The following is a 27,451-nucleotide window of genomic DNA, read 5'->3' on the forward strand; positions in this document are numbered from 1 at the left end:
TGGCAACCAGTTCAGGGTGTACCCCGCCTCCTGCCCGATGATAGCTGGGATAGGCTCCAGCACGCCCATGACCCTAGTGAGGAGAAGCGGCTCAGAAAATGGATGGATGGATATTATTAATGCTAATCGACAAAAAGGTTTATTTTTGTTTTTCAAATATTTATTTTTTATTTCAATTTAATAATAAAACTTCAAACATTAATTACCATTTACATTTTCAGTAACATATCTATACAAGTGAATAGGTTCTAAATGGTTAATTTGTCAATCTGATGCATAGTTAAAAATAACACTAGCACACTATTTCAAGAGCCAAAAAACATTTTTCCAATGGCATGGGTTTATTTACAGTATAAAACAAATTAATGGAAAAAACACTGTTTTCGTATATATATATGTATATATATATTTGGCGGTATTTTAGTTAAATGTAACCAATAATGAAGGTGCATTTCTATTTGTTCATTTAAATTGCATGTGTCTCTTTGGAAGAGAAAATTTGCCTTGGGGACATCATTTAAACGGGGCAACTGGGCCAAAAGAAAGTAATACTGGGGGGGAATAAAATTACAGCCATTATTTTGTGTTCATGTTTGGAAGGAAGCAAATGTTACAAATGTTACAAATGTTTTTGTAAAAAGCCTTTTATTTTACCTTTCATGGGGATGACAAGAATGACCTTTGTACTGTACATTATGTATAGCAAGATTTAAATTGTACTGAAGTTTTAATACTGTATGATAGATATATAGATAGATTTTCTAGAACTTTTATACAGCACAAAAATTAAAACGTTCAAAAGATTCCCACACGCCGTCTTCCTTTGGTTTAGTGCTGCCGCCTGGTGTTCATTCGACGCGATACTGTAATACGGAGATACTGTGATTAGATTACGTGAATTTTTTTTACAACAAAAACCCTACAATTTTAGTTATAAGTAATATTCAACGTCCATGTAATATTTGGAATTAGTTTGAATCCGCAAAAAAAAAAAAAAAAAAAAAAAGCTTAGTCGCGATTTGAGCTCGGAGCTCGACTGGTTTCCCTGTGACGTCACTGCGACCAGGGCAACCAATCGAGCGAAGAATACCCGGCGAGGAAGGAGACAGGCGACGCGTAAACGACGCAAATATGGTGAGTGTGAGTGAAATATTCACGGATAAAACACGATGCACGTCGTTTACGAATTTATTAAGCCATTGGGTCGCTTTTCTTTGTTTATCAATATTTTTAATAAGATGGAACGAGTGGCTAACCTTAGCCAGCCAGCTAGCCAAATTTGGATTGTAGTGTGAGTAAGCAAAACCGCTTTGCTGGCCGGAGCTAATGTTAGCTTCGCCAAAGCCTCCTCAACGCGCTCATTGTGGTTTTGTTATTTGCTGAAGCTTGCAAAGAAGCATGTTTTAGTCCACACCGAGCATGCAGCTTTGGAGTTGGACAAGGAATCTTGACGGTGCCCGTTGATGATGTGTTGTACCAGGCTAGCGCGAGGTTAGCATTGAAGCGTACTTTCGTTTTCAATTGAGTCAAACTAACTTAATTGACGGGTTACTAAACGTCACAAATTGGAGAGGAACGTGAGCGCGGTTTCAGAAGGGCTGGACAAACTTTTTCCTTCCAGGGGCAGTATTCAGAAAAGTATATTTTAAGGGACAGTCATAATTCGCCTTGTATTTACTATAAATGATAAAGATACAGTAAGCAGTGACATGTTTTTGTTAAATATATTCTTTATGCTGGGTGGGCTGTGTACAAATTATTTCATTACATTTACAGTTTTTTCTCTAGCATGTGTTATCCCCCCCCCCCCCCCCCCCCCCCTCATAGTTCCCACCGATTCCCTTGTCAGTTGCGCCATACATCGACAATTAAGGCGTTCTATTTCTTCATGGATCCTCACTTAAATCCTTCCTTTGTTGAAACCCTCTACCTTCTTTTCTGACCTCTTTCCTGTCGTCCTTCCCCTCAGACCCACTTTTTTTCTGTGGCATCTTTTCCTCTCTTACCTTCATCCTTTCTTTTGTCCCTCCTCCCTGCCTTCCTTCAGACCTGTTTTTTCAAGCATCTTTTCCTTCCTGATCTCTTCATAATGCCTTCTTTTCCCTTAGATGCATTTTTCCTTCCTGACCTACTTCCTCCTTTTCATTTTCATCCTGAGCTCTTCCCTCAAGTTCTTTCCTTCACCACAGAAACCTACTTTACTGCCTTTCCTCCTGATGCCCTTCCTTTCTGACTTACCATTCCTTCCTTCCTTCCATTTTGCCTTCGTTCCTTCAGACCTAATTTTTATTCATGCATCCTTGCATCTATCCTCTTTGTTTCAACCTGCTTTATGCCTTCTTTCATCCTGCCTTCTGTTACACCTGTTTATATTAATTCAAGCATCTTCCTTCCATTCTTTCCTTTGCTGACATTTAACTTTTCCGCCTTCTTTTTCTTCCTACATTCCATTCTCTTTCCTGCTGTCCTTCCCCTCAATCCTGTTTTTTTTCTTGGCATCTTTTTCTTTCTCATCTCTTTCTTTCTTTCCATCAGAACCATTTTTTTTCGCTGGCATATTTTCCTTCCGGACCTTTCTTTCCATTCTTACTTCCTGCCTTCTTTCCCTCAATTGCTTTTGGTATGGTATGGTAGCATTTTATTGTCAGTGCTCAATGTATGGGGAACATACAGAGGGCCGAAATTACTTTTCCAAGAGGCCACTGTCACAAAAACACAAACATCCTTCCTGCCGTCCTTTCCTCAGACCCGCTTTTTTTTTCCAGGCATTGTTACTTAATTCCCTCCCTCCTTCCATCCTTTTGTCATGCTTGTTTTTTGTAGCTTAAACCTGGTTTTCTGCCTTCTTTACCTCTTTCCTTCCAACTTAGACCTGCTTTTTATTGCATCATACTCATTCGTTACTTGTTTCATCTGCTACCTTTTTGCTGCATCTCATTTTACTGATATAAATTATTTAGCTTGTAACTTAAAACCTTCCTTCGAGAGAAGTCTAGTCCTCGAATCTGTAAGCAACTGTTAGGTTTAGTCGGGGCGAACGGCAATGCAAGACAATTATGTAAGACTCTATGGCTTCATGATCATGTTTTTATGGTCCAATAGTGTGAACAAGTTTTTGTTTTGTTACCTGCAGTTCCGCAATCAGTACGACAACGACGTGACTGTATGGAGCCCGCAGGTGAGCTGTTTTTCTGAGTCTCAAAATGTCTATTTTGTATAAGAAATGTTGTAATGCATGTGTTCAGGGTCGTATTCATCAAATTGAGTATGCCATGGAGGCTGTGAAGCAAGGCTCTGCGACCGTAGGACTCAAATCCAAAACCCAGGCAGTCCTTGTTGCACTAAAGGTACGATGGCTCTTTTGACTTGCTTCCTTGTGCCAGAATCAATGTTATATGTGGACAAGGAAGACTATTATAAGTGGCTATGTTTTTAATCCACTGACGTCAGTTGGTTATATTCAGTAGGAGAAGAGATCACTTGATTATCTGTGTGTTGTGTGTAGAGAGCTCAGTCAGAACTGGCGGCCCACCAAAAGAAGATTCTGCATGTTGACAACCACATCGGCATCTCCATCGCTGGACTCACTGCAGACGCCAGGCTGCTATGGTGTTTCGCATGTTTGTTAAAGGAGCACCGCAACAACAAGCACACACACACTAACGTGTCTTTCTTGCAGTAACTTCATGCGTCAGGAATGTTTGGACTCCAGGTTCGTCTTTGACCGTCCCCTCCCCACGTCACGACTCGTCCATCTAGTCGGCAGCAGTATCCTCACGGCTAGGTTACACATCCACTGTACACAACGAAGCAGCTTTTTTCGGGTAGTTACATTATTGTAATTAGTGATGCACCGAAATGAAAATTCTTGGCTGAACCCGAAAAAGAGGGAGCCGAAAACCGAAACACCGAAAAAAATTACTGTTCTTGACATAATTACTACTTCCCTATTAGCCAGGGCCTTGGCGCCATCTTTTGGCATCATAGAGCATGCTACAAGTAGAAAGAGCACTAAACCATTTTCATGGAATGGCTGACTCTGAGGATAGTTTCTTCCAAAAAAACGTGAATACAGGACCACCTTGACTTGTTTACTTTGTTCCATGACCACGCTTGAACTCAAATCATCTTTCCCTGTTGAAATGAATGGAAATGCCATTAATCCGTTGCAGCCCCCCAAAACATCAAACAATTTTTAATGTGTTCATAATAAGAGAAAAACACTCGACTATATTGTGCTGTATAATCACATACAGAAATAGCATAACTGAATAGAACTGTAAAGCTTCATATCAATGGACATTTTGTCACTTGTGTTGGTGTGCACACCTTTGCCAAGAGGTGGCAGTAAAATGCATGGATATATTACGCATAGATGACACATGAAGATTAAGCTGCAGTAATATTATTTTTTTGTAGATCATAAAGAATGCGGTGTATGCACTTGAGCTTTGTTATATGCTTGTCTGTTTGTGTTGCACCATTTGTGTTCAAATATCAGTTTAAAGGTTTATACCTACCACAACATCTATGCTAGTTTTGTATAGCCCGTCTATGGCGTTTAGCATTGTTTATTAGCATTAAGTTAGTGGACTTTAGCAGACAACGTTACATGTGTTAATTATATACGCTTTTGTCTTGGTTTTATGTTTAAATTACACAACGGTAAACTTTTAGTTGCAATGAACCCCTTGAATCAAGCACTGCTGACCTTTTTTTGAGTAATTGTTTGCTATCTCCTAAACTCATGCTTGTCGTGGCCATCTAACAGTCTTAATTCCAATCTTTGCTCGCCAGACAAGGCAGAAAATCAGCTGAACGATTTTGAAAAACTCTTAGGTTGGGTCATTCGTAAGTCGCGGTACTACTAGTGAATAGCGAATAGGCGGCGTTCACTGCAGTCACTGAATGGTTTCACATAAGAAGAGCAGCCATCGTCCTTGACAGAAGCTCAGAAACACAAATCCCAACACAGCGATACGGAAGGAGACCATATGGCGTCGGGCTGCTAATCGCCGGCTATGACGTAAGTTCACTCGCTTGTTTTGTCAAAAAACTTATGTTGTTTCAAAATGTGTTTAATGTGCATTTGCTTGTGTCAGGACATGGGCCCACACATCTTCCAGACGTGCCCGTCGGCCAACTACTTTGACTGCAAGGCCATGTCGATCGGCGCCCGCTCGCAGTCGGCCCGCACCTACCTGGAAAGATGCATGGACAAGTTTGCAGATTGTGAGCTCTGCTTGAAGGCAACACTTATGACATCATGTGCACAGTAGCTGAAGTAGCTCCTTTGGAAGGCCAATGAATCACATTTCAGTGAACCCCCGTTTGTCTTGGGCGATACATGTGCCCTGCGATTGGCTGGCGACCAGTTCAGCGTGTAATCTTCGTCCTCTTGCCCGAAGATAGCTGGGATAGGCTCCAGCACGCCCATGACCCTCGTGAGGACAAGCGGTACAGAAAATGGATGGATGGAGTTAGCTAAGAATGTCTTGGAGGTGAAAAGAGTATCAGATCAAGTGATGAGGCTGAAACTTGGAATTAAGCGTGTTATGTATAATGTGATTAGTGGCGATGCCCCACAGGTAGGATGTGACCTAGAGGTGAAAGAGAAATTCTGGAAGAAGCTAGACGAAGTAGTTCTGAGCGTCCCAGACAGAGAGTCGTGATTGGTCCAGATTGTAATGGGCATGTTGGTGAAGGAAACGGGTGATGAAGAAGTGCTGGGTAAATTCAGCATCCAGGAAAGGAAGATGGTGGGAGACTTTGCAAAAAGATTGGAAATGGCTGTAGTGAACACTTTCTTCCAAAAGAGGTGACCTACAAGAGCGGAGGTAGAAGCACGCAAGTGGATTACATATTGTGCAAACGATGTAATCTGATGGTGGTGTGTAAAATGACTCTGGTGGTGGGTGTTTGGGAAATTAAATCAGGAAACAATCTTGTCTTTTGTCATTTTAATATCTTCGCAAAGAGAGACAGTCGAGAGGTTACATTAGACCCGTGTCTCCGCCCGTCTCTGAGACACACATCTGAAAGCAATGCCTAATTAAACTGAAGAAATTTGAGGCAAATGGGGAAAAGAAAGAAGGACCTATTCACAAAGTTATCTTGTCCTTGAGAGAAAAGGGAGTTTGAAGAGAAGAGAAGTGCACTCATCAGTGAAAATGAAAAATAGTTTTCTATCACAACTCAGGTTATTTATGTCATTGCTGTCCTAGTTACCACATTACCATCAAACTATTAAGCTACTAAGTAAATTTGAAAAAGGCCACACAAGAACAAAGGACTATTGAAGTAATAAAATACACATAACTATGGAATAATATAATGAAAGAGTATATAGATTATATTTTGTCATTTTGCCATAACATAGGGAAGAAGATTAAGAAGACAGCGGTGCAGCAGAGAGCCATGTGGTGGAAACTGAGAAAGGAAGAGTGTTGTGCAGCTTTTCAAAAGAGTTAGCCAGGCTCTCGGTGGACAGGAGGAGCTTTCAGAATACTGGACCACTACAGCCAAGGTGTTCAGAGAGACAGGCAGAAGAGTACTTGGTGAATCTTCTGGTAGGAAAGGGGAGAAGGAGAGTTGGTGGTGGAACCTCAAAGTACAGGAAATCATACAAGGGAGGTTAGCTAAGAAGAAGTGGGACATTGAAAGGACCGAGGAGAGGAGAAAGGAATACATTGAGATGCGATTTAGGGCAAAGGTAGAGGTGGCAAAGGCCAAACAAGAGGCATATGATGACATGTATGCCAGGTTGGACACTAAAGAAGAAAATTATCTACACAGGTTGGCAGACAGAGGCATAGAGATGAAAGGATGTGCAGCAGGTCAGGGTGATTAAGGATAGAGATGGAAATGTGTTGACTGGTGCCAGTAATGTGCTGGATAGATGGAAAGAGCCCCTTCCTCTTTGCTATCACGCAATGCGTAAGCATAGCAACTATTAGCATTTCAGAATTTTATCAATTCTCATGAGCAATGTTACCCGACTAGGCCTTGTTGAACTGCCTTAGCTCTTTCTGTCCTCGGGTTGGTATCTTGCTATGTGTTGGCATATCAACTGTTAGCGTTTGATCAATTCTCATTTGTGCCAATACCTGATCACTGGACATGGTGTAGTATCCCTATCAATTTGCCTTGCAATATGTCGTCGGGTTGCTATCTTTGCTCTGGTAACATACCAAATGTTAGCATTTCATCAGTTCTCAAACACGTATTTGATGTTCAGGTAATTTGAATGAGTTGGTCCAGCACGGCTTGAGAGCCCTCAGAGAGACCCTCCCCACTGAGCAGGACCTCACCACCAAGGTGCTCGACACATCACATAGTACATTTAGTGTGTTTCTCTTGTCATGGGATGCAAACATATAGATTTTTTAATTAATCAATTTTTCAGAATGTTTCCATCGGCATTGTGGGTAAGGACATGGAGTTCACCATCTACGACGACGACGACGTGGCCCCCTACCTGGAGGGTTTGGAGGAGAGGCCGCAGAGGAAGGTGATGATGTCATCAACATTAAATGCACACCTTTAGTATATGAGCACATTTTCTTTCTTTACTGTACTACAAATGGGTGGAAGCATTTATTTGTGCGATTTTATTTTGTTTTTGTTTTTTTTTAGGTTACTGATAATTAACAATATGTGTCAGGTAAAAATGGAGTGTTAAACAAAATTAGGGAGAAATTCTGTGAAAGGTCAACAAGCTCCATATTAGCATACCAACTGTTAGCATGTTAGAATTTTACCAATATTCAGAAGCATTACCAAACTCGAGGGCAAGATGTGAAATCTTTATCAATCTACGTTAGTGTTTTATCCACTCAGGTTGCTATCTTGCTATGTTTTAGCATTAGAACTGTTAGCATGTTAACATTTTATCCATTCTCATTTGAAACGGTATGAGATGACAAGGCAAGGTGTAAAATCCTTATAAATCTGCCTCGACACTTTATCTTGTCAGGTTGCTGTCTTGCTGTTATCATTCCAAGTGTTATCATGTTAGGATTTTATACGTTCTCATTTTAAACTGTACCAGACGACAGAGCATAGTATAAAATCCTTATAAATCTGCCTTGACACTTTTGCTTGTCAGGTTGCTGTCTTGCTACATGTTAGCATATCAACTGTTAGCATGTAATTAGCATTTCATCAGTTCTCATTAAAAATAGTACCTGACCACAGGTCTGCCTTAGCACCATCTCAATTAGGTTGCCAGCATACTTTGTTGGTATGCCAACTGTTAGCATGGTAGCATTGTGTCAGTTCTCATTATGGTATCCGACCACAGGGTGTGACGTAAAATCCTTATTAATATGCCTTGGCGCCTTCTCTGTGCCTGTTGCTATCTTGCTACTTGTTACACCAACTGTTACCATGTTGGCAGTCTGTCTCAAGCTTTTACCACTACAGTGCATGTCCACTGAGGCACATGAAGGCTTAGAATTAACATTATAGGTCCTCACAAGTTGTTCACGTGCTATAGGTTAGCCTATTCACTATTGGTATTTTATTAGGGAAGTTCTTAGAGTTGAACAGTGGTTTGTTATTTTGCTGATGAACGTTTTTGCTGCGTCAGGTGGCCGCGCCCGCAGACGATGACGCCCCCGCCGCAGCCGTGCCCGACGAGCCCATGGAGCACTGAGGACCCAAAGCTGACGCACTTCCTGTTTGTGACAAAAAAGTTAGAGATGTGCCACCTGCCCAAAAACATCAACCCCTACCTATTCTGCCAGCATCAGTTATTGAGTGCTTTTGTATGGGTAGAATGTACCTTGTATTCAACAAATAAACTCCACTTTTTTGAAGTCACTTGTCACGTAGTTTTGTCACATACTACAGAACCATTCAGTATTTTTTTGTGACTACATGTGAAACTAAAAACCTGACAGAGGTACAACTTGGTTAAAGTATTCGCGCTCCTACAAATAGTTACATTCAACTTCAAATGAGGCATTATAGTGTCGTTTGAGGTATTTATTAAAAAGGTGACCATGCTTGTATGTTTTGAAAAAAAGGTTGAACACATACGTGACATATATGCATTTAAAAAAAAAAAATAAACTTGACACAAAATGTCTCCTTTATCCAAGAAGTCTTGCAAAAAGTGTAAGCTGTGATGTAACAGTGATGTCGGACAGTTAATTTGATGTGGATATTGTTCCATTGTGAGATGCAAGTGTAAGTCATGAATGCACGGTTGTGACAGTTCCTGATGCATTAAAATATCTTTTGTCCATGTAGGGTTTTCTTTTGATATTAAATGTATATTTTTGTTTATTTAAGTCCTTTATATTTAATTTTTTTTTATAAAAGCATATAAGAAAGGAGCATATCATGCACCCTCATCACTATTCCAAATCAATGTGTAATTCTGGGGTTAGGGTCAGGTTAGTTGCTTTTCCCTTTAATCCTAAACATAATGGGTGGGGGGGGGGTATTTGACTCCATATATCCATGTCTTGAGCCATATATAAAGATGTATATATGGCTCTGCGTATTGTACTGCCCGGAGTTCTTGTTAAAAACACATTACAAATTATAATTTTTTTGTAGTGATGTTTGGTACCACTGTTTCAGACCGATATTAGTTTTGAGTATTCATTCTTGAGTACTCACAGATACCACTAGTATGTTCGATAGATAACATTTCAATGAACACAATGACAGATAATTATGAAAAAAATAATTGTCTTTCTTTTTGACGCACATGATGATTCGCCAATGTGTCAAACCAGAGGCGGACTTGATGTCAATTTTTATTTTTTTTGCCTTAAATAACTGTGGCTGGTATCGGCAGCATACACGAGTACCGGATACCTTGAAATATGGCTGGTATCGGCTCAATACCGATACCTGCTATCAGTACTCGCCCATTGCCAGTTTTTGGGCAGACTAGTATGGATTCATGGTATTTCCATTTATTTCAATGGGGAAAGATGATTCGAGATACTCGTGTTAGTTAGGAGCATAGTCACACTACGAATTCAACTCAAATTTTCAAAGTGGTTCTTGTCTCCTTTGATTTTTCTGTATGTAGTCCTCAAAGAAAAAAATATATGCTGTCAGGAAAAGTGCAAGAATGTGAAATCCATGCAGAATTTTGGACACGCCTGTAAAGCTTCCACACAAACAAAATATCTTCTGTCCAAATCAGGAGTCACTGAGACTCCTTCTTGCTTCTCTTTTTGTTCCGCCATCTGACGGGACCACCGCCTCCGGACAGCGCTTGCGTCTCCAGGTAGTCCATTTTCTCTCGCTCCATGGCGGACGTCATCTTGAAGGTGAGCTCCAACTCCTTCAGCACGCCTGGCAGCTCCTCATTGGGCACGCCCAGCTGGCTCTGCTGCTCCTGGCCCTCACGTTCCCTCTGCTCCTTCTCGTTCAGGTGGACCTCCTGCTTCTCCTTAGCCCCCGAACCGGCACCTGGATCTTCGTCTGCCTGGTCTGCGCCCAGAACACCCGCCGGAAAGTTGTCGGCCGCGTCGTCTTCTCCGGCTTGCGTCTGTGATCCACAAGGAGAATGCTGACAGCAGCAGCGATGGCGCTCCCACAAGTCATGAGGATCCTCTTCTTCATCTGAGGTACGACACAACACGACATACCTACTTTCATCATATACACTCGCTGTACTGCTCCATACTCAAAGCAGTTCCTAATATTTTGACATGCTTGAGTGGCTAAATAAGGTAACCAAATGTTAGAAAAAACTCAGAATGGTTTGAATAATTTTGCTAATTTACAAAGCATTGGGCAAAAGAAGGCCATACGCACCCTCCAGTCTCCTGACTTTATAAAGGCCATCCCTCTACTCTCCCCATTATGTACCGTTGCTATTAAAAGGCTTTTGTGATATTAAAAATGAGACAAAGATTAAAAAACATAAAATAAAAAATCGAAACATTTTCCACCATTTATGTGACATAAACGTGTACAACTCCATTGAAATTTTTTTTTTATTTTTTCAAGAGGGAAGGTAAAAATAAACAAATGAGACAGTGTGGTTGCACAAGTGTGCACACCCTCTTATAAATGGGACGTGGCTGTGTTCATTAACCAATTACATTCAAACTCAAGTTAAATGGCAATAAAATGTCAGGAATGGCCTACTAGAACATCTGAACATAATTTGGGGTTAATCAGAGGCACTTTAAAGATTGTCAGTGTTGCGGCCACCCATTTAACATGAGTTTGATTGTGATTTGTTCATTGTGAACACAACCACATCCCTGCCTATCTGAGGGTGTCCACAACTACACACTTGTGCAACCACATTATCTCAGTTTTTACTTCCCCTCTCTAAAAGATTTCATTTTATTTTTCAATGGAGTTGTGCAGGTTATATAGGTCATAGGTCAATAATGGTGGCAAAACTTTTGAAATGATTTATCTTGGTCTCGATTTTTTATAACACAAAAAAAAATGGGCATTTGAATAGAGGCTTCTGATTCTGAGGGATGTGTAGGCTTTTAACTTTTAACTTCAACTGTAGGCGCCAGGGCATGCGCAGCCTTCGTTTTTGTAGTCCTTTAGTTTCCTGTAGTCTTGTTTTTGTAGTCCTTTTCTTGTCTAATTATTTCTTGTGAGCCTTTTCATACCTTCTTCCCAGGGTTCCTGGTGGTTTTTCATGGGTGTTGCCACGCCCTCCACCAGCTGACCTTCCTGCATCACGCGAGTGATTTCTGTCAACTGCTGCAGGAGACTCTCCTGGTCCACGTTGACGCCCTTACTGCCCCTACAACGCACACACACACTTACACATTTAGCCTGCTGTCTCGCATTAGCATGTTAGCACTGGCTTTCTATTCGCAAGCACCTGTCAGGGCTGCGCTGTGCGCTGGAAACAATGTTCTCCATCACCATTTCCGTCTCCCTCAGCTTCTCCTGCAGCTGAACCAGCTCAAAGTCGGCTGAAGGGAAAAAATACATTTTAGATGTTTGATAATAAGATTAATATAGATGCTAGTTAGTAGATATCACAGCGCACTGATTTTCCTCTTGGTGTTCTTTGAGCAATGTGAGGAGTATCTGCCCAATGGAGGCTGAGTGCTCCCCTTTGACGTGATCTGACCACACACACAAACAACAAACACAAGTTAGCACATGGAATAACAGCATGAATAATGCACGTTTCAGCATATTCAAAACAAAAATCAACATTCACACTATAGAGAAGAATACATTTTTAACACACTTATCAGTATTATTGCTCAGAATTAGACTGACAAACAAAAAAGTGTGAATGCTTGTCTTGTGCATTCACACAGTAAAAAAAAAAATTCATTTTTTCATTATTGTATGTCCACGTTTTCTCATAACAGTGTCAAGACAATCATTTTTGACACACAGTGGCAGTCAATAAATATTTTTTCACAAGAGAAATAGTGTAAGCGCTGTTCACTGAACTTGCACAAATGTTTTTTATTCATGTAGTTCTTTTTATATTATATATGCATGCTTCCATTCTCTTAACCGCTTATTTTGACAGGGTCGCAGGTGTGCCAGCGCCTATCCCAGCTGACTTTGGGCGCGAGGCAGGTCAATCGACAGCCAATCGCAGGGCACATATAAACAAAAAAAACACGCAGGCATAGGGAGAACATGCAAACTCCACACGGGAGAGGCTGGATTTGAACCTGGGTCCTCAGAACTGTGAGGCAGACGTACCAACCAGTCGTTCACCGTGCCGCCTTATATATAGTGGAGTGAAAAACTATTGGTCCCCTTCTCTAATTCTTAGATGCATAGTTTCCCCTCTAATGCTTAAGATCATCAAGGACATGGAAATCTCATCCAAAGATAACACAAGTAAACACAAAATGCTGTTTTTAGTGGTGATTTGATTTATTGAGGAAAAAAACTATTCAAAGCTACCTGACCCTGTGTGGAAAAAGTAATGCCCCCTTTGTTAAATCATGAATTAACTGTGGCTAAGCACGTTTTTTTTGGTTCATTTTCACTGACCGCACCCAAGCCTGATTACCTCTAGACTTGTTCAGTCAATAAATCAATAAAATAGAACCAGTTTGACAAAATGAAGTCGGCCTCCAGATCACAAAAAGGTGCAACAATACGCCATGATCGAAAGAACTTCAAGCCCGGAAGAGAAATAAAGTCAATGCGTGCGTGGGGTGAGGGTGTGAGAGTGGACCTTGAAGAGGATGTAGAGGATGTAGAGTAAGATTCCAAATCCGTAGACAGGAATGATTTGTCCCGCCAGGTTGGATTTGGCCGCAGTTCCCAGCCCGGCTCCCGCTCCCCCACCTTTGGTCCGGGCGACGACGGCCTCCGCCTTGTGGGCCCTGGAGGAGGGGCCCGACCCCGCCGCCGCCCTCTGGCCTCGGCCCTCTGGCGCCATGTGACGGTGCACCATGGGCGGGAAGTGACCTGCATACATAAGACCACCAAGTATGAATTTTGCTCTGCGGCAGTCCTATAAATTACAAGTTTCTCAGATTTTGCTATAGGTACTATATATGTTTCAGTAAAGTTTCATTCTATAAACTCATGACATCATAACTTCCAAATTACAAATACTGTCAAATTAGAGTACTTATTTGCAGGGGACACACACACAAAGACACCAGAGTGCTCTCTCTCTCTCTCTCTCTCTCTCTCTCTCTCTCTCTCTCTCTCTCTCTCTCTCTCTCTCTCTCTCTCTCTCTCTCTCTCTCTCTCTCTATATATATATATATATATATATATATAAAATGAGAATTAAATGATCGTCAAAGCAGCCAAAATGACCATTTCTAAATAAATGATTAAAGAAATTAAATGTTAAATAACATTTAAATGTTACATTTGTATGTGTAAAAATTTCAAAGACATAAAAAGAAGGACTATATAGTAATTATACAATGCCATTAAATTATATGAATGGAAAATATACTATGGAATGAAAAGTTTAATGAAGAAATAGAACCTGGTTAAATTCTATCTTACAAAAATTCTGAAAAATAAATCAGAATAAAGACTACAATTTTACATTTAAAAAACATATTTAAAGAAATACATAATGAATTTCATTATGTATTTCAAGCCTAAATAAAAAGCCAATAAATTCAAATGAGTAATGATATATATTATATATGGTTTAATTATTCAATGGAAAAAATAAATAAAATTTTAAATAAAAAGCAAAGTTTATCATTTTACACGATAAGCCTCATTAATCAGAAAAAAAAATATTGGCTATATTAAAATGATTGTTATATAAATACTCATTCAGCGCCAGCCCTCCCAGTTAACATGGATATTTGACTTCTAAAGCAGTCATTGGCACTGAATGTGTTAATAGAAAAATACACAGCGTTAATACCTTTACGTGGATATTAAAATGATTGGAACTGATACCCAATGACAAAAAAACGAAAAACAATAAAGCCACTCATTGAGTTTACATTTCTAGTGTCTTTGCTGTTTACTGTTTCTTAAAAGGTTTAATAAATAGTGGTTATGCTAAGGAGTGCTCCTGAGCTTAATGGCGCCCCCATCCTTCTCAGGGAGGAAAGTGTAACTACAAGGACGTTCAACCATCGCTCTTTTGAAAAAACAAAAAAACACGACACGAGTATTTGAACACGTCAAAGCGTAACCCGTTGCCACTTCAACCCGGAAAAGAGGTTCCGTGAGCGACGCACCTTCGCTAGCATCCTTCCTCCCGTGAGACAGCAACATCCGGGGAAGCAGCAGGGCCACGCACAGCACCAGGCAAGTGGCCAACGTCACCTTCTGGAAGGTGGACATCGCCATGGCAACAACGCCCGTCCAAAGCGACACCCAACAAGCTGCCACGGAGTGAGAGGGGAAAGGAGAAGCGGAGGCAGCGGTGCTTCCTTGCGGTGCTCGCTTCTTGGACGCTCGATCGGATTTCCTTGTGGAACCGGAAGTGCGCCTTTGGTTGCGATGGCGAGATTTGGCCACAGGGTGGCGCCAAAGCGCAGCGTCACAAGCCGCACGTCAATTCAGCTCCCGCACTCCCCACTGAAGAGGATAATTCCAGTTCTAGTTTTATTTTATTTGGAATATATATGTGTTCAGGTGTGATTTATTATATATATATATATATATATATATATATTACAATAGATAATGTTATGATTTTAGGATTGTTATAACTAATGGTCTTTACTCATTTATTTATAATTCATTTTGTTTGCTATAGTTCCAGGATTGTCATACATTTTTATTTTATTTTACGTGGATACAATATATTTATATTCTGATGTGAGTCTGGTTAGTGTTGTGTATTATTCATTCATTTTTATTTCATTCAAATAAAAAATAAAACAATTCTGGTGATGATTTGGTGTCGTGAGGTAGTGAGGAAGTTGTGGGTCTAGATTATTCCTTTATTATTTTATTTAAAATTATAATATCCTGGTCTGGATTCAGTGTGGCTACAGTTCCAGGATAATCCCTCATTGTTATTATTCAATTTTAAGAAAAAATGATAATATTCTAGTGTGAGTTTGGTGGAGAGAAACACTTTCAGGGTTCTTATTCATTGTTTAGGCATTCATTCATTTAATTTGATTGCAAGGGCGTTTTAAATATTTGTATTGATTTGAATAAAATATCCATATTTGATATATTAGTTATTAATTATATTTGTTTAGTTTTTTTCATTGATGCAATTTGATGCTGGTTCAAATTAGGATGACCTGGCCTTGGTGGAGGTCTTCAGTCACCTCAAGTTATTGCAATCTTGCTCTGTCTTATTACTTAACTCAAGTGATGTCACCTTTTTGTTTTAATCCCCAAATAAAGTTTAATGGACTCACCGTTTTATAAGAATAAAACAGCCTCTTGTTCTTTTTTAACATGGAAACGTTACAGTTTGTTTTGTGTACATGTGATGCACAAATGAGATATAATGACTACATTATACTTATTATTTATTGGCTATACTATTCTGATAAAGTTCATTCAGTGGAGAAGAAAACCAAATAAAAAAGGACACATGAAACCGTCTTTGGTGGCAATGAGGAATAAATTGATTGTCCTCGGTTCGTTTGTGTTGGCACTCCTGGCGTGCCAGATAGGTGAAGTTAACCATTAAACAAAGTTATATTTCTTTAAAAAAAAAAAAAATAATTTTTAAATCACATGAAGTATTAGAGGAGGACTTGTTAACGTGTCCACACTGGACTCTTGAAGCTGGGCATCCATCCTTTAAGTGCTTGCTCATTTAGTTCATCTTTAGTTTGTGTTCGTGTGTTGACTTCGTCACTTGACAATTTTCACCTCCAAAAAGTTCGACAACGCGCTGGAGAAGGTCCAAAATGCTTTTCATTGGTCCTTTTCTTCACCTGAAATAAGCAAGAAAGACAGCTTGAATATAAGAAGCCTTTTACACTTATAAACAATTCACTAAATCAGGGTTGGGCAAAGTAGAAGTGCACATTTCAGAGTAGCCTTTTATTGTGGGCACCCTAAAGCACACCCATGCAATGATCATGCTTTCTGATTAGCATTTTAATATGCCCAGCTAGTGAGGTGGATGGATTATTTCGGCAAAGGAGAAGTGCTCACTAACAGATTTAGACAGCTATAGGCTTTTTATGTACATATAACTGATTTGTTGTAATTGATACTTTTATCACTGGTTAGCACATCTGCCTCACAGTTATGGTGGACCGGGGTTCAAATCCCGGCCCCGTCTGTGTGGAGTTTGCATGTTCTCCCTGTGCCTGGGTGGGTTTTCTCCGGGCACACCGGTTTCCTCCCACATCCCAAAACCGTGCGTGGTAGGTTGATTGAAGACTCCAAATTGCCCATAGGTGTGAATGTGAGAGCGAATGGTTGTTTGTTTCTCTGTGCCCTGCGATTGGCTGGCGACCGGTTCAGGGTGTACCCCGCCTCCCGCCCGAAGATAGCTGGGATAGGCTCCAGCAGCCCGCGACCCTAGTGAGGAGAAGCGGTAAAAGAAAATGGATGGATGGATGTTTTTTTTAGTCATATTACTTACAGTATGTCCTGACCACTGTTCATTATGTGGGAAAGTGTTTGCATGCTATGTAGTGATTGTTATATCTTCTGTTATGCCTGCCCATTATTTCGGAATGAGTGTGTGCCACCCACGCCCCCTCCAAAAAAAAGACAAAGAAAAAGCAAAATGTGGCCTGTTTATTTTGGTTACCCCGTCACTGCGACAGCCTCTCTGCCGCGTCGTTAAGATGGCCGCCTTCGTAGTCCAGCTGACACAGGATCATGTTGTTCTTCAGGAAGAAGCGGTCGCCCACGCAAAACCTGCACGGGGAGAAATGTATTGCTCAGGATGATTTTTAGTGGGTTCCATAGTTCAAAGTGCATCCCCACTGATGTGCGCTGCTTACACTTACAATATGGCTGCAAACGGAGTTGAGCTAGTTTACAAAAGCGCAGCCAGTGTTGATAACTTTTCCGACTTTCTTGAGCCTATTTTTATAAAAACTGATAGCGATTTCAGTTCTCGCTAAGAAACAGACGACATAAGCGGAAACATTTTCACATTTCTGTGGAAGTTGATCCAAGTTAACGCTAGAAAAAAGAAGTGTCAAAGCTTGTTTGGTATCTCGAGAAACAAATCAAAATCCAAAAAGGAGAAAAAAAACAAAAAGCAAAACCTTTTTTAAATAATGTCACTGTCGTTTGCTTTTTCCATAAGCAAGGGGGGGAAATGTATTGATTTTTATTTTACCGCCATATCACCCAGTACTTGCATAACATCAAAATAGGGAATGATGGCCTCCCAGACGACCATTTCACACTCAGTATCTACGCTATGCTAACAATGCTAATTGGTGACTTAATTGTACGTGACAACGGCCTGAATACAGACGTACTGTACAAGGTTTTTAACCCCACTGAAAATCAAAGTACTGTCAGTTGCACATGATTAAAATGTGGTAAACTGACGTAATTTCCCCCTCTCCTCCTTGAAAATAAAACAAAATGCAATAATACACCTCGGTTTACCACATTGTAATCATGTTCAACCGATGTACATGTTCGAATTAAGTCAATTCAAAGGACTTTTTTTCCAGTGCAGCTCCCAACGCAACTCCCACAAGTGCAATTGGCTACGCTGACTGCTACGCTAATGGCTATGCTAACTGCCACGCTAATCTTACCTCTGTCGGCAGAGCTGGCAGGCGAAACAATCCAGGTGGTAAACGTTGTCCCGCGCCCTCATCACCATCTCAAATGCGGGGATCAGCTTAGTGCAGGCGGCACATTTCCCCGTCACGCCGAACAGCCTGAACGGGAACAGCACCGTGACAACACCTCCAAGTCAGTCGCACACTCAGAACAGCGCAGACACAGACCATCATAGACCTCATCCACACTACATAAACCGAGAATTGAAGATTTATTTTTGTGGGAAAGGGAGTTTATTTGAGGGAGTGATTTTTTTGTCCCCATAAGCAGGGGACATGGCAGAAAGATATGATTAAATATGATATTCATCTTAACCCTTAACTGTAACACTTAATACTCATTCACTGCCATTGACGGGTGTAGAATCCAAACATCCATGTGAATTGGGAGGGCTGGCAGTGAATGATTAACCGTAACATTTATCTGTAACCCTAACCCTTAACCCTAAACTTTACCCGTTACCCGAAGCCCCAACCCTTAACCGTAGCCGATAATGATTTCCGTTAACATAACATAACCCTAACCCTTAGCCATAACCCTTGAACATAATCTTAACCACTAACCCTTAACTGTAACATTTAACCATAACCTGAACCCCTAATTCCCTAATTCCTCACCCTAAATGCCACTTCAAAAAATGCTTCAGTACCACCATAAAAAAAGTGGTCCTTAAAATGAGGCAGGGGTTTTATTCCTAAAAATGTAGATTTATTATAGTAAGCCATTGTATCATTATGCACGCGTTGAACATTAACACTGGGCTTAAATATAGGAAAAGAAAAAAAGTGTACATAAACAATGATTCAATTCAAAGGAATTGCACATAATAGTTGAATAAATTGTACTCAAATGAATATTTAAAAACAAACAGTTCTTAAAGATTGAATGCAAATGTAATTTATTGAATTTAAAAGTTAAAGACAACTAAACTGTAGTGTACTGGATTAAAAAAATGCAAACAGGATGTATGCATAGCTACAACCGTGATCGTAATGTTTAGTTGTATTGCATGTTTTGAGTGTTGTACATTTTATTTGTATTTGATTGAATTATTCTGTGACGTACAGTACCACTAGAGGAAGCCCACGTACGACTTGTGGTACTCATACCGCACTTTGACGATCACTGCCTTAACCTATAAACATAATCTCATTCTCAACCCTTAAACCTTGACTTTAATGCTGACCTTTAACCATAATCCCAACTCTCTTCCTTGACTTTCATCCTTAACTGTAACCGTTAACCCTAACCTATAACCACAACCCAAATCCCTGACCCTTACCCATAATCCGTAAACCTAACCCTTAAACCATAACCCTTTCACTGTAACCTTAACCCAAACGCTAATTCTTAACCGTGACCCATAACTGTAAACAGTCACTGTAATCCGTAACCAAAACTGGAACCCCCTAAACTTTAAGGTAACCTTTAATTGTAACGCTTAACCATAAACCTAGGCTCGAACTCTAACCCTTAACCATAAACCCAACCGGTTTGCTGTAATCTTTAACTGTAACCACAACCCAAACCCCCTTAATACATTCTTCCTCGTTTTGCATAAAAACTTTGCTTATTACACTGGACCTATTAAACTCCAAACCACAACTTGTTTATCTGACAAGCTTTGAACTGCAAGGAAGACAGAAGTAGGCCATCATTATTACGGTATCTACTATAGTTTCCAATTCTATTGTGGTGACTCATTAGTGGCGTCACCACCGCCGATTACACACATGAACTCCACACGTGAAGATAAGCCTCCATCTCGTGGAGTCCCAGCATGCCGCAGAAGGTCAACGAGCGAGCATCCAATCTCGGGAACAAAAAGAGCGGCGACGACCGCCATGTTCTCATCTAACGAGCAGCAGGCACCTGGTGGGCTCTGTTCCCTCTGCTCCTTTTTAACAAGGCTACGCGGCTCAATGCTAATTCTCCGCTAATGGCCCAATTAAAACAAATCACATGGTTCTAATCCTGCTCTTCAAAGGGCTCTGGGCCGGGCCCATGACGAGGAAAGCAGGAGGCGACGGAGCCAATTTAACCGTCAAAGGGGGCTTTTTGCCGGGCGAAGTGCGGCGCGCGGCTAATGAGCGACTTAGCGGCCAGCAAATCCAGATGGAGTGCGCGCCAGGCCCGACAGCACATGAGCTTGACGAATCAGGAGGTGTGCAGCTGACCGCTGAGCTCGTTATTTCCCCAAAGAAGTCTCAGCGGAGTCGTCCGGGCAACAACCACGATCCCATAATAGATAGTGCAACGCGTGCTATGATGATTATGATGGTTTTATGCTTCTAAAATAGGGGGTAAAGGACTATTTTGTAGGTTCCAAAACAGTGAGAAAATGTACTTTGTTGTTTTTGGACGAGGCAGCACAGTGATCAAATGGTTAGTGCATCTGCCTCACAGTCGAGAGGTTTTGCATTCGAATATGGGTGCTTGCGTCAGTTTAAAAAAAAAAAAGATTAATAGTGATGGGATTTCTTGATAGAAAACCGGCTCTTTTGGCTCGGCTCACTAAAAAAGCTATGGCTCTTTCGGCTCTCAAGCAGCTCTTCAAATTTTTGGTTGCTGAAATTAATTTATTACCAACAATAATGTAAAATTATGTGCAAAATGAATTACTAACTAACTGCTGAACGCCATTCCCATGAGGAAGCAGAGTCTGGGGTCTCTGAGGCGGGCTCTCCTATCTCTGGTGTTGAGGTCACCGAGGTGGTTAAAAAGCTCCTCGGTGGCAAGGCCACGGGGGTGGATGAGATTCGCCCGGAGTTCCTAAAGGCTCTGAATGTTGTGGGGCTGTCCAGGTTGACACACCTCTGCAGCATCGCTTGGACATCGGGGACAGTGTCTCTGGATTGGCAGACTGGGGTGGTGGTCCCCCTTTTTAAGAAGGGGGACCGAGGGTGTGTTCCAACTACAGGGGGATCACACTCCTTGACCTCCCTGGTAAGGTCTGTTCAAGGGTGCTGGAGAGGAGGGTGAGTCGGGAAGTCGAATCTCGGCTTCAGGAGGAGCAGTGTGGTTTTCGTCCTGGCCATGGAACAGTGGAGCAGCGCTACACCCACGGCAGGGACCGAACAGCCCCTCTGATACGGGCTGTTCGGTCCCTGTACGACCGGAGTCAGAGTTTGGTCCGCATATGCGCGGACTCGCAGTCGGACTCGTTTCCGGTGAGGGTTGGACTCCGCTAAGGCTGGCCTTTCTCACCGATTCTGTTCATAACTTTTATGGACAGAATTTAAAGGCGCAGCCGAGGTGTAGAGGGGTCCGGTTTGGTGGCCTCAGTATTGCATCTCTGCTTTTTGCAGATGATGTAGTTCTGTTGACTTCATCAGGCCGTGATCTCCAACTCTCGCTGGAGCGGTTCACAGCCGAGTGTGAAGGGGCTGGAATCAGAATCAGCACCTCCAAATCTGAGATCATAGTCCTCCGTCGGAAAAGGGTGGCGTGCCCTCTCCAGGTCGGGGATGTGATCCTGCCCCAAGTGGAGGAGTTCAAGTATCTTGGGGTCTTGTTCACGAGTGAGGGAAGAATGGAACAGGAGATCGACAGGCGGATCGGTGTAGCGTCTGCAGTGATGGGGACTTTGTATCGGTCCATTGTGGTGAAGTAAGAGCTAAGCCGAAAGGCAAAGCTCTCGATTTACCGGTCGATCTACGTTCCTACCCTCACCTAACCGTAACCCTTTCCTCCGCAGGGTGTCCGGGCTGTCCCTTAGAGATAGGGTGAGAAGCTCGGTCATCCGGGAGGATCTCAGAGTAGAGCCGCTGCTCCTCCACATCGAGAGGAGCCAGATGAGGTGGCTGGGGCATCTGATTCGGATGCCTCCCGGACTCCTCCCCGGTGAGGTGTTCCGGGCACGTCCCACCGGGAGGAGACCCCGGGGACCACCCAGGACACGGTGGAGAGACTATATTCTTCGGCTGGCCTGGGAATGCCTCGGGATCCCCCCGGAAAAGATGGATGTAGTGGCTGGGGAGAGGGAAGTCTCGGCGTCCCTGCTAAAGCTACTGCCCCCCGCGACCCGACCTCGGATAAGCGGTAGAAAATGGATGGATGGATGGATGGATGGATGAATTACTAATATTAAAAAAAACATGCAAGATGTTTTTTGATTTGTCTATTATAAAAATATTTTTACTTATTCACTCTACACATCCATCCATCCATTTTCTGTAACGCTTATCCTCACTATGGTCGCGGGCGTGCTGGAGCTTATCCCAGCTATCTTCGGGCGGGAGCCGGGGTACACCCCGAACCGGTCGCCAGCCAATCGCAGGGCACATTGAAACAAACAACCATTCGCCACCCCTCCCACCTCTTCTCAGAGCTGTTTCGCTCGTATGCATGTTGGCTTCATTGAAGACTACATTTGCCATAGGTGTGCATGTGAATGTGAATGGTTGTTTGTTGATATGTGCCCTGATATTGACTGGCGACCAGTCCGTTTGTTTTCTTTATTTGCCCTGCGATTGGCCAGTCCAGGTTGTACGCTGCCTCCTGCTTCAAGTCAGCATGGTGTAAACCCACAATCCAAATGAGGACAAACGTTATAGATAGATGGATGGATGGCAATGTTGGTGGCTGCAGTTTGGACCCGTGGTTTGGTGCCCTATGTGCCCTGCGATTGGTCCGGGGCGTACCCCGCCTCACGCCCAAAGTCAGCTAGGATAGGCTCCAGCTCACCTGCAACCCTAATGAGGTCAAACGCCAAAGGAAACTGATTGATAATATGGGTAAGGGGTTAGGCGGTATGTTGATTGGCAGCACTTTGGTCAAGTGGGTAGCAAGTCTGCCTGCCTCAGTTTTCTGAACTTCAGGAGTCGAATCTTGACCAAGACCGTACTGTGTGGAGTTTGCATGTTCTCCCATGTTGGTGTGGGTTTTCTGTGGGCATGCTAGTTTCCTCCCAAAAACATGCATGTTAGCTTCATTGAAGACTCTAAATTGTCCATGAATGTGAATGCTTGTTTGTCTACATGGACCCTGACTGTAAGCCTCAAGTCATTTTGAATAAGAGACCACAAGGTTGGCACACCTATCTTTGGGCAGGGTCACCCATCCCTCTTTGAAACACCTCTAAATTTCCATCAGGTTGGAGGGGGAGCCTCAGTGCACAGATCGCTTTCAGAAACCTTTCTGTACCCTTCCACAGATCTGTACCTGGAGACAATCCTGTCTCAGAGTTCTATAGATAACTCCTTTGACTTCATGCTTGGCTTGTGTGCTGACATACACCGTAATAATAACCCAACAAAGTCTTGCGTGGTCTCAACTTCTTAATGACTTGGTCTCGCCTCCAAAAACTCTTGCCCTTGACTTGATCTCGATACCTTAGAGTCCTGGTGTTGACTTGGTGTCAACTCCTCAAAATGTCTTGCTCTTGACGTGGTCTCAAATCCTCAAAGACTTGGTCTTGACCTCTCAAAGTCTTGATCTTCTCATGGTCTCAACTCAGTGACTTGGTCTCCCATTTTCAAAGTCTTGCTCTTTACTTGGTGTTGGCATCTTAAAGACCTGGTCTTGACTTGGTGTCAACTCCTCAGTCTTGGACTTGATATGACCTCAAATAAGTGACAATTTGGTCTCGACTCCTCAAAGTCTTGCTCTGGAGTTGGTGTCATCTCCTCAAAGTCTTGGTTCTGAATCGATTTGATTACAAATTCCTCTGACTTCATTCTTGGTTTGTGCTCTGACATTCACTGTCAACTGTGGAACCTTATAGACTGTAGACAGGTGTGTGCCTTTCCAAATAATATTTAATCAACCAAATTTACTACATGTGGACGGCAATAAGCTATAGAAACATTCTCAAGGATGATCAGTGGAAACAGGATGCACCTGAGCTCAATTTTTATCTTCATGGCTTATGTACATATTTATGTACATTTCTTAGTTGTGGTTTTATAGGTAAATAAATAAATTAATAAATAAATAAATAATCACGTTGTCATTATGGGATGTTATGTGTACAATGTTTCAGAAAAAAATTTAATTCATCCATTTGATTCCATAACAAAATGAGAACAAAGTGAAGCGCAATGAATACTTTCCATGTGTACTGTTTGCACATGGTACCTGAGGTAGTCCTGGCGGCACAGGATGAGGTTGGCTCGGGTGTAGAGGGTGGAGCCCACCCGGCCCAGGCGGCAGTCGCAGCAGGCGCACTTGAGACAGTCCTCGTGCCAGTAGCAGTCCAGCGCCTGCAGCATGAAGCGGTCCCTGATCTTCCCGTTGCAGCCGGCGCAGCCTCGAGGCTTCTCTCTAGACTGGAAGGACACCAGGGACACGCCTGTGGAATAGGAGGCAGGAAAGAGTGGGCCCCACTAGGCAAGCTTGGGTACACCGAGCAGGATGTACAGGGCAGTTTGGGTAGGAGGTGGAGCAAGATACGCTGCTCTTCAATGACTGGTCGACACAGAATGGCCCTCGTCTACCTTGTACTTTAGCAACAGCTCACCATATTGCACTGAGGAGCCAGGACTCATGACGAGACGTGTGTGCCATTTTCCGAAGTCACAATAATCCATAATTGGTACCCTTCTGATGTGGCATCACAACAAAATCCAAAGAAAAAGCAAAACATAAGAAATTTGACATAACATGACGGCGGTTCAAACGACAATGTTTTGTGCTTTGCATCTATCCATCCATCCATTTTCTTCTCCTTATCCGATGTCGGGTCGCGGGGGCAGCAGCTCAAGCAGGCAAGTCTAAGACTTCTCTCTCCCCAGCTATTCCGGGGGGATCCAGCGGCGTTCCAGGCCAGCCAAGAGACGTAGTCTCTTCAGTGTGTCCTGAACGTGCCCGGAACACCTCCCCAGCGAAGTGTCCAGGGGGCATCCTAACCAGATGCCCGGGCCACCGTATCTGACTCCTCTCAATGCAGAGGAGCAGGGGCTCGATGCTCGCTTCTCACCCTATCTTTAAGGGGGAGCCCGGACACCCTGCGGAAGAAACTTATTTTCTTATTTTCCGCTGCTTGAAGCCGCGATCTTGTTCTTTCAGTCAAGAGCCACAGCTTGTGACCATAGGTAAGTTGTGAAAAAAAGTTTTGTACTATGCAACTTGTAGAGTTTTCCCCATGATTCTGAATTGAAGTCACATTGTTTTTCTCTTTGTCATCACTTGATATACTTCTGCAGTGACGTCACCCAAGATAAAATGCCATAGAAAAAGCCACGCAAACAAATTTTGACGTGTTTTTCTGCTTCTGTGATTATCGTCACACTTTTTCTATTTGTCTTTACTGGTACAAACATCACAAAAAGCATAAGAAATCCTTTAGATCATCACGGCTCAGAAAACTTTGCAGACATACCCCTTGCATAGACACTTAAAGCTGCAATTTATTTACTAATGAATACAGTCAACTTCCATGCAACTATTGCAGTGGTGACCACATTAGCTTTCACGAAACGATCATAAAGAGACAATCACTCACTGTCCTCCTTGTCCAGCACCATCATACTCTCCAAGCACCGCACCACCTCCACTCTGGTCTCCTGGGAAGCAATCAGTTCTCCCCCAAAAAGTTTATCGAGCGTCAAAAGTAGCTTCAGTCGGATGAGAAGCGGCACACGTCCATCGGCATTTGTTTTTTGCGGGAGAGACCACCGGCTCCCCTCCTCCTTCTCCTCCGAATGTTGCCTCTTATCTGAACTGATGTCAGTGCTCAAGCATTCCTGCTTCATGTGCGGAGGCTGCCGCTTTGTGCAATACATCCATCCTCCACCCCCTCTAGAACTCTACTCTCTCTCCCCCTTCTCTTCCTCTCTCAGTCTAATTATATGAAGTCATTATGCTCAGCTCTGATAGTAACCGCCACCCCCACACACCCCTCCCTGAATCAATTATTCAATATGCAGTCACACACCAGGACTGCCGCGGCCTGAGGTGCTTTAGAATGAGCTTATTCAACTCCAAGGACAGCAATTATCTCCGGGGTGCCCTGGCTGCAACGCCGCGCTTGACAGACAATCAACTGTTGGGCTGCTGGCGGCACGTTAGTGAACAGCATCACGCAAAAAGTGACCAGTCGAATATACTGTTAACCAGCTGAGGTGCATGTACCGCCCAGGGGTGTATAAATGTCCTCCAGGGTGCGCGCGAGATTAATATTTTAATAGCGGTCTGGTAGAATGCTCAAAATATGAACTGCACTTGACCATGATTTAACACAATTCCTGTAATGCTATAAACAGGCTTCTTTGTTTGTTTGTTTTTGTGTGTTTTTTCAGGGTGTCTGCAGTGGTGAGGGGGTGTGCCAGCTGTGTTGAGATGTTGAAGTTTGTGCAGGGATCACTTATTTTGTGCGCACCAAACAAGCAAACTCTGAACACAAAACACAAGCAAACCATGGTGCACATTGAATTTGTGTACTCTTTGCAGCAGGGAGTACTTGTGTGGTGCGCACCTAGCAAAACAAATTTCCTCAGGTGCGCACCACACAATCAAACCAATGTTTACTTCTTTGCACCAAGCAAACGAATCCCGATGCGCACATTTTCTTTTTTTGAGTGCCCTCCAGGGGGTGTGCAAGATTAGGTGTGTAATAGTGAGCTGGCCTGCGATTGGGTGGCGATCAGTTCGGGGTGTACCCTGCCTCTCGCCCGAAGATAGCTGGGATGGGCTCCAGCACGCCCGCGACCCTAGTGAGGAGGAGCGGTCCGGAAAATGAATGAATGAATGAATGAATAGTGATCTGGTAGGGGAAGAAAAACCCCATCAAAATCTGAACTCCACTTGATCATGTTTGCGTGATTCAGCAGGTTTAGTGTTGTGGTATATTTCAAGGGTGTAAGTAGTGGAGAGGGGGTGCGTCAACTCTGTAGGGATGCTGAAGGCGGTGCAAGGTCTTAAAAAATTTGGGGAAAGACTTCAAAATGAAACTGTTGGCTCGTTAAAACAAACAGATATTGTACAGTGCACCAGGGATTGCTTGAATTATGTGCACCAAACAAGCAAACTCTGGTCCACAACAAACAATCCAACCCAGAGTTCACTGGAGTGCCCTCCAAGGGGTGCGCGCGGTTAAGAGTGTAATAAAGGTCTGCTAAAAGCCTTAAAATATGAATTCCACTAGATCATATTCGGATGTGTTGGATTGTTAGGACAATCAGATACTGCATGGTCCCAAACAAGTGATCCGTGGTGCCCTCCAAACAACCAAACTGGTGTGAACCACACAAGCGAATGCAGGTACCCGCCAAACAGACATTATTTTCCTTGAAGAAAATATATATTCTGTTCAAGCCTCATCGATGAACACAGTTGCAGTCGCTCAATACAGACG

General features: G+C 42.6%; 3 protein-coding genes across 4 annotated transcripts; 1 reads left to right on the forward strand and 2 right to left on the reverse strand.

Moving 5' to 3' along the window:
• The first annotated feature begins 1,052 nt into the window (after positions 1-1,052).
• Positions 1,053-8,819, forward strand: psma1 (proteasome 20S subunit alpha 1). Its single transcript, XM_061678330.1, has 10 exons — positions 1,053-1,134; positions 3,134-3,178; positions 3,246-3,347; positions 3,506-3,609; positions 3,680-3,768; positions 4,956-5,026; positions 5,103-5,232; positions 7,238-7,317; positions 7,406-7,510; positions 8,591-8,819. The coding sequence occupies exons 1-10, from the start codon at positions 1,132-1,134 to the stop codon at positions 8,654-8,656; spliced, it is 795 nt and encodes a 264-aa protein (XP_061534314.1). The 5' UTR covers positions 1,053-1,131; the 3' UTR covers positions 8,657-8,819.
• A 131-nt stretch (positions 8,820-8,950) lies between these two features.
• ric3b (RIC3 acetylcholine receptor chaperone b) lies at positions 8,951-14,897 on the reverse strand. The gene is made up of 6 exons (XM_061678329.1): positions 14,655-14,897; positions 13,163-13,398; positions 11,999-12,077; positions 11,828-11,921; positions 11,610-11,746; positions 8,951-10,590 (listed from the first exon to the last, which is right to left on the reverse strand). Exons 1-6 carry the CDS (start codon positions 14,764-14,766, stop codon positions 10,172-10,174), a joined length of 1,077 nt encoding a protein of 358 aa, XP_061534313.1. The 5' UTR covers positions 14,767-14,897; the 3' UTR covers positions 8,951-10,171.
• A 955-nt stretch (positions 14,898-15,852) lies between these two features.
• On the reverse strand, positions 15,853-25,888 carry LOC133402748 (LIM domain only protein 3-like). 2 transcript variants are annotated; one of them, XM_061676822.1, is made up of 5 exons: positions 25,601-25,888; positions 24,235-24,448; positions 18,129-18,254; positions 17,156-17,265; positions 15,853-16,325 (listed from the first exon to the last, which is right to left on the reverse strand). In XM_061676822.1, exons 1-4 carry the CDS (start codon positions 25,878-25,880, stop codon positions 17,160-17,162), a joined length of 726 nt encoding a protein of 241 aa, XP_061532806.1. In that variant the 5' UTR covers positions 25,881-25,888; the 3' UTR covers positions 15,853-16,325; positions 17,156-17,159. The 2 variants fall into 2 exon arrangements, with proteins under 2 accessions (XP_061532806.1, XP_061532807.1); XM_061676823.1 differs by lacking the exon at positions 25,601-25,888 and adding an exon at positions 24,617-24,649.
• Positions 25,889-27,451: the final 1,563 nt, after the last annotated feature.

The sequence above is a fragment of the Phycodurus eques genome, chromosome 5, assembly GCF_024500275.1.
Source record: "Phycodurus eques isolate BA_2022a chromosome 5, UOR_Pequ_1.1, whole genome shotgun sequence".
Lineage (NCBI taxonomy): Eukaryota > Metazoa > Chordata > Actinopteri > Syngnathiformes > Syngnathidae > Phycodurus > Phycodurus eques.

Coding starts and splice junctions, on each gene's coding strand:
- LOC133402748 (XM_061676822.1), bottom strand. CDS start 25,880: ATGTATTGCACAAAGCGGCAGCCTCCGCACATGAAGCAGGAATGCTTG. Junction 24,449..25,600: donor GGTGCTGGACAAGGAGGACA/GTGAGTGATTGT, acceptor CCTATTCCACAG/GCGTGTCCCTGGTGTCCTTC. Junction 17,266..18,128: donor TGCCAGCTCTGCCGACAGAG/GTAAGATTAGCG, acceptor CTCCCCGTGCAG/GTTTTGCGTGGGCGACCGCT.
- psma1 (XM_061678330.1), top strand. Junction 3,769..4,955: donor CGTCCATCTAGTCGGCAGCA/GTATCCTCACGG, acceptor ACAGAAGCTCAG/AAACACAAATCCCAACACAG. Junction 7,318..7,405: donor AGCAGGACCTCACCACCAAG/GTGCTCGACACA, acceptor TCAATTTTTCAG/AATGTTTCCATCGGCATTGT.
- ric3b (XM_061678329.1), bottom strand. CDS start 14,766: ATGGCGATGTCCACCTTCCAGAAGGTGACGTTGGCCACTTGCCTGGTG. Junction 13,399..14,654: donor GAGGAAGGATGCTAGCGAAG/GTGCGTCGCTCA, acceptor TTATGTATGCAG/GTCACTTCCCGCCCATGGTG. Junction 12,078..13,162: donor TCCTCTACATCCTCTTCAAG/GTCCACTCTCAC, acceptor GTGTGTGGTCAG/ATCACGTCAAAGGGGAGCAC.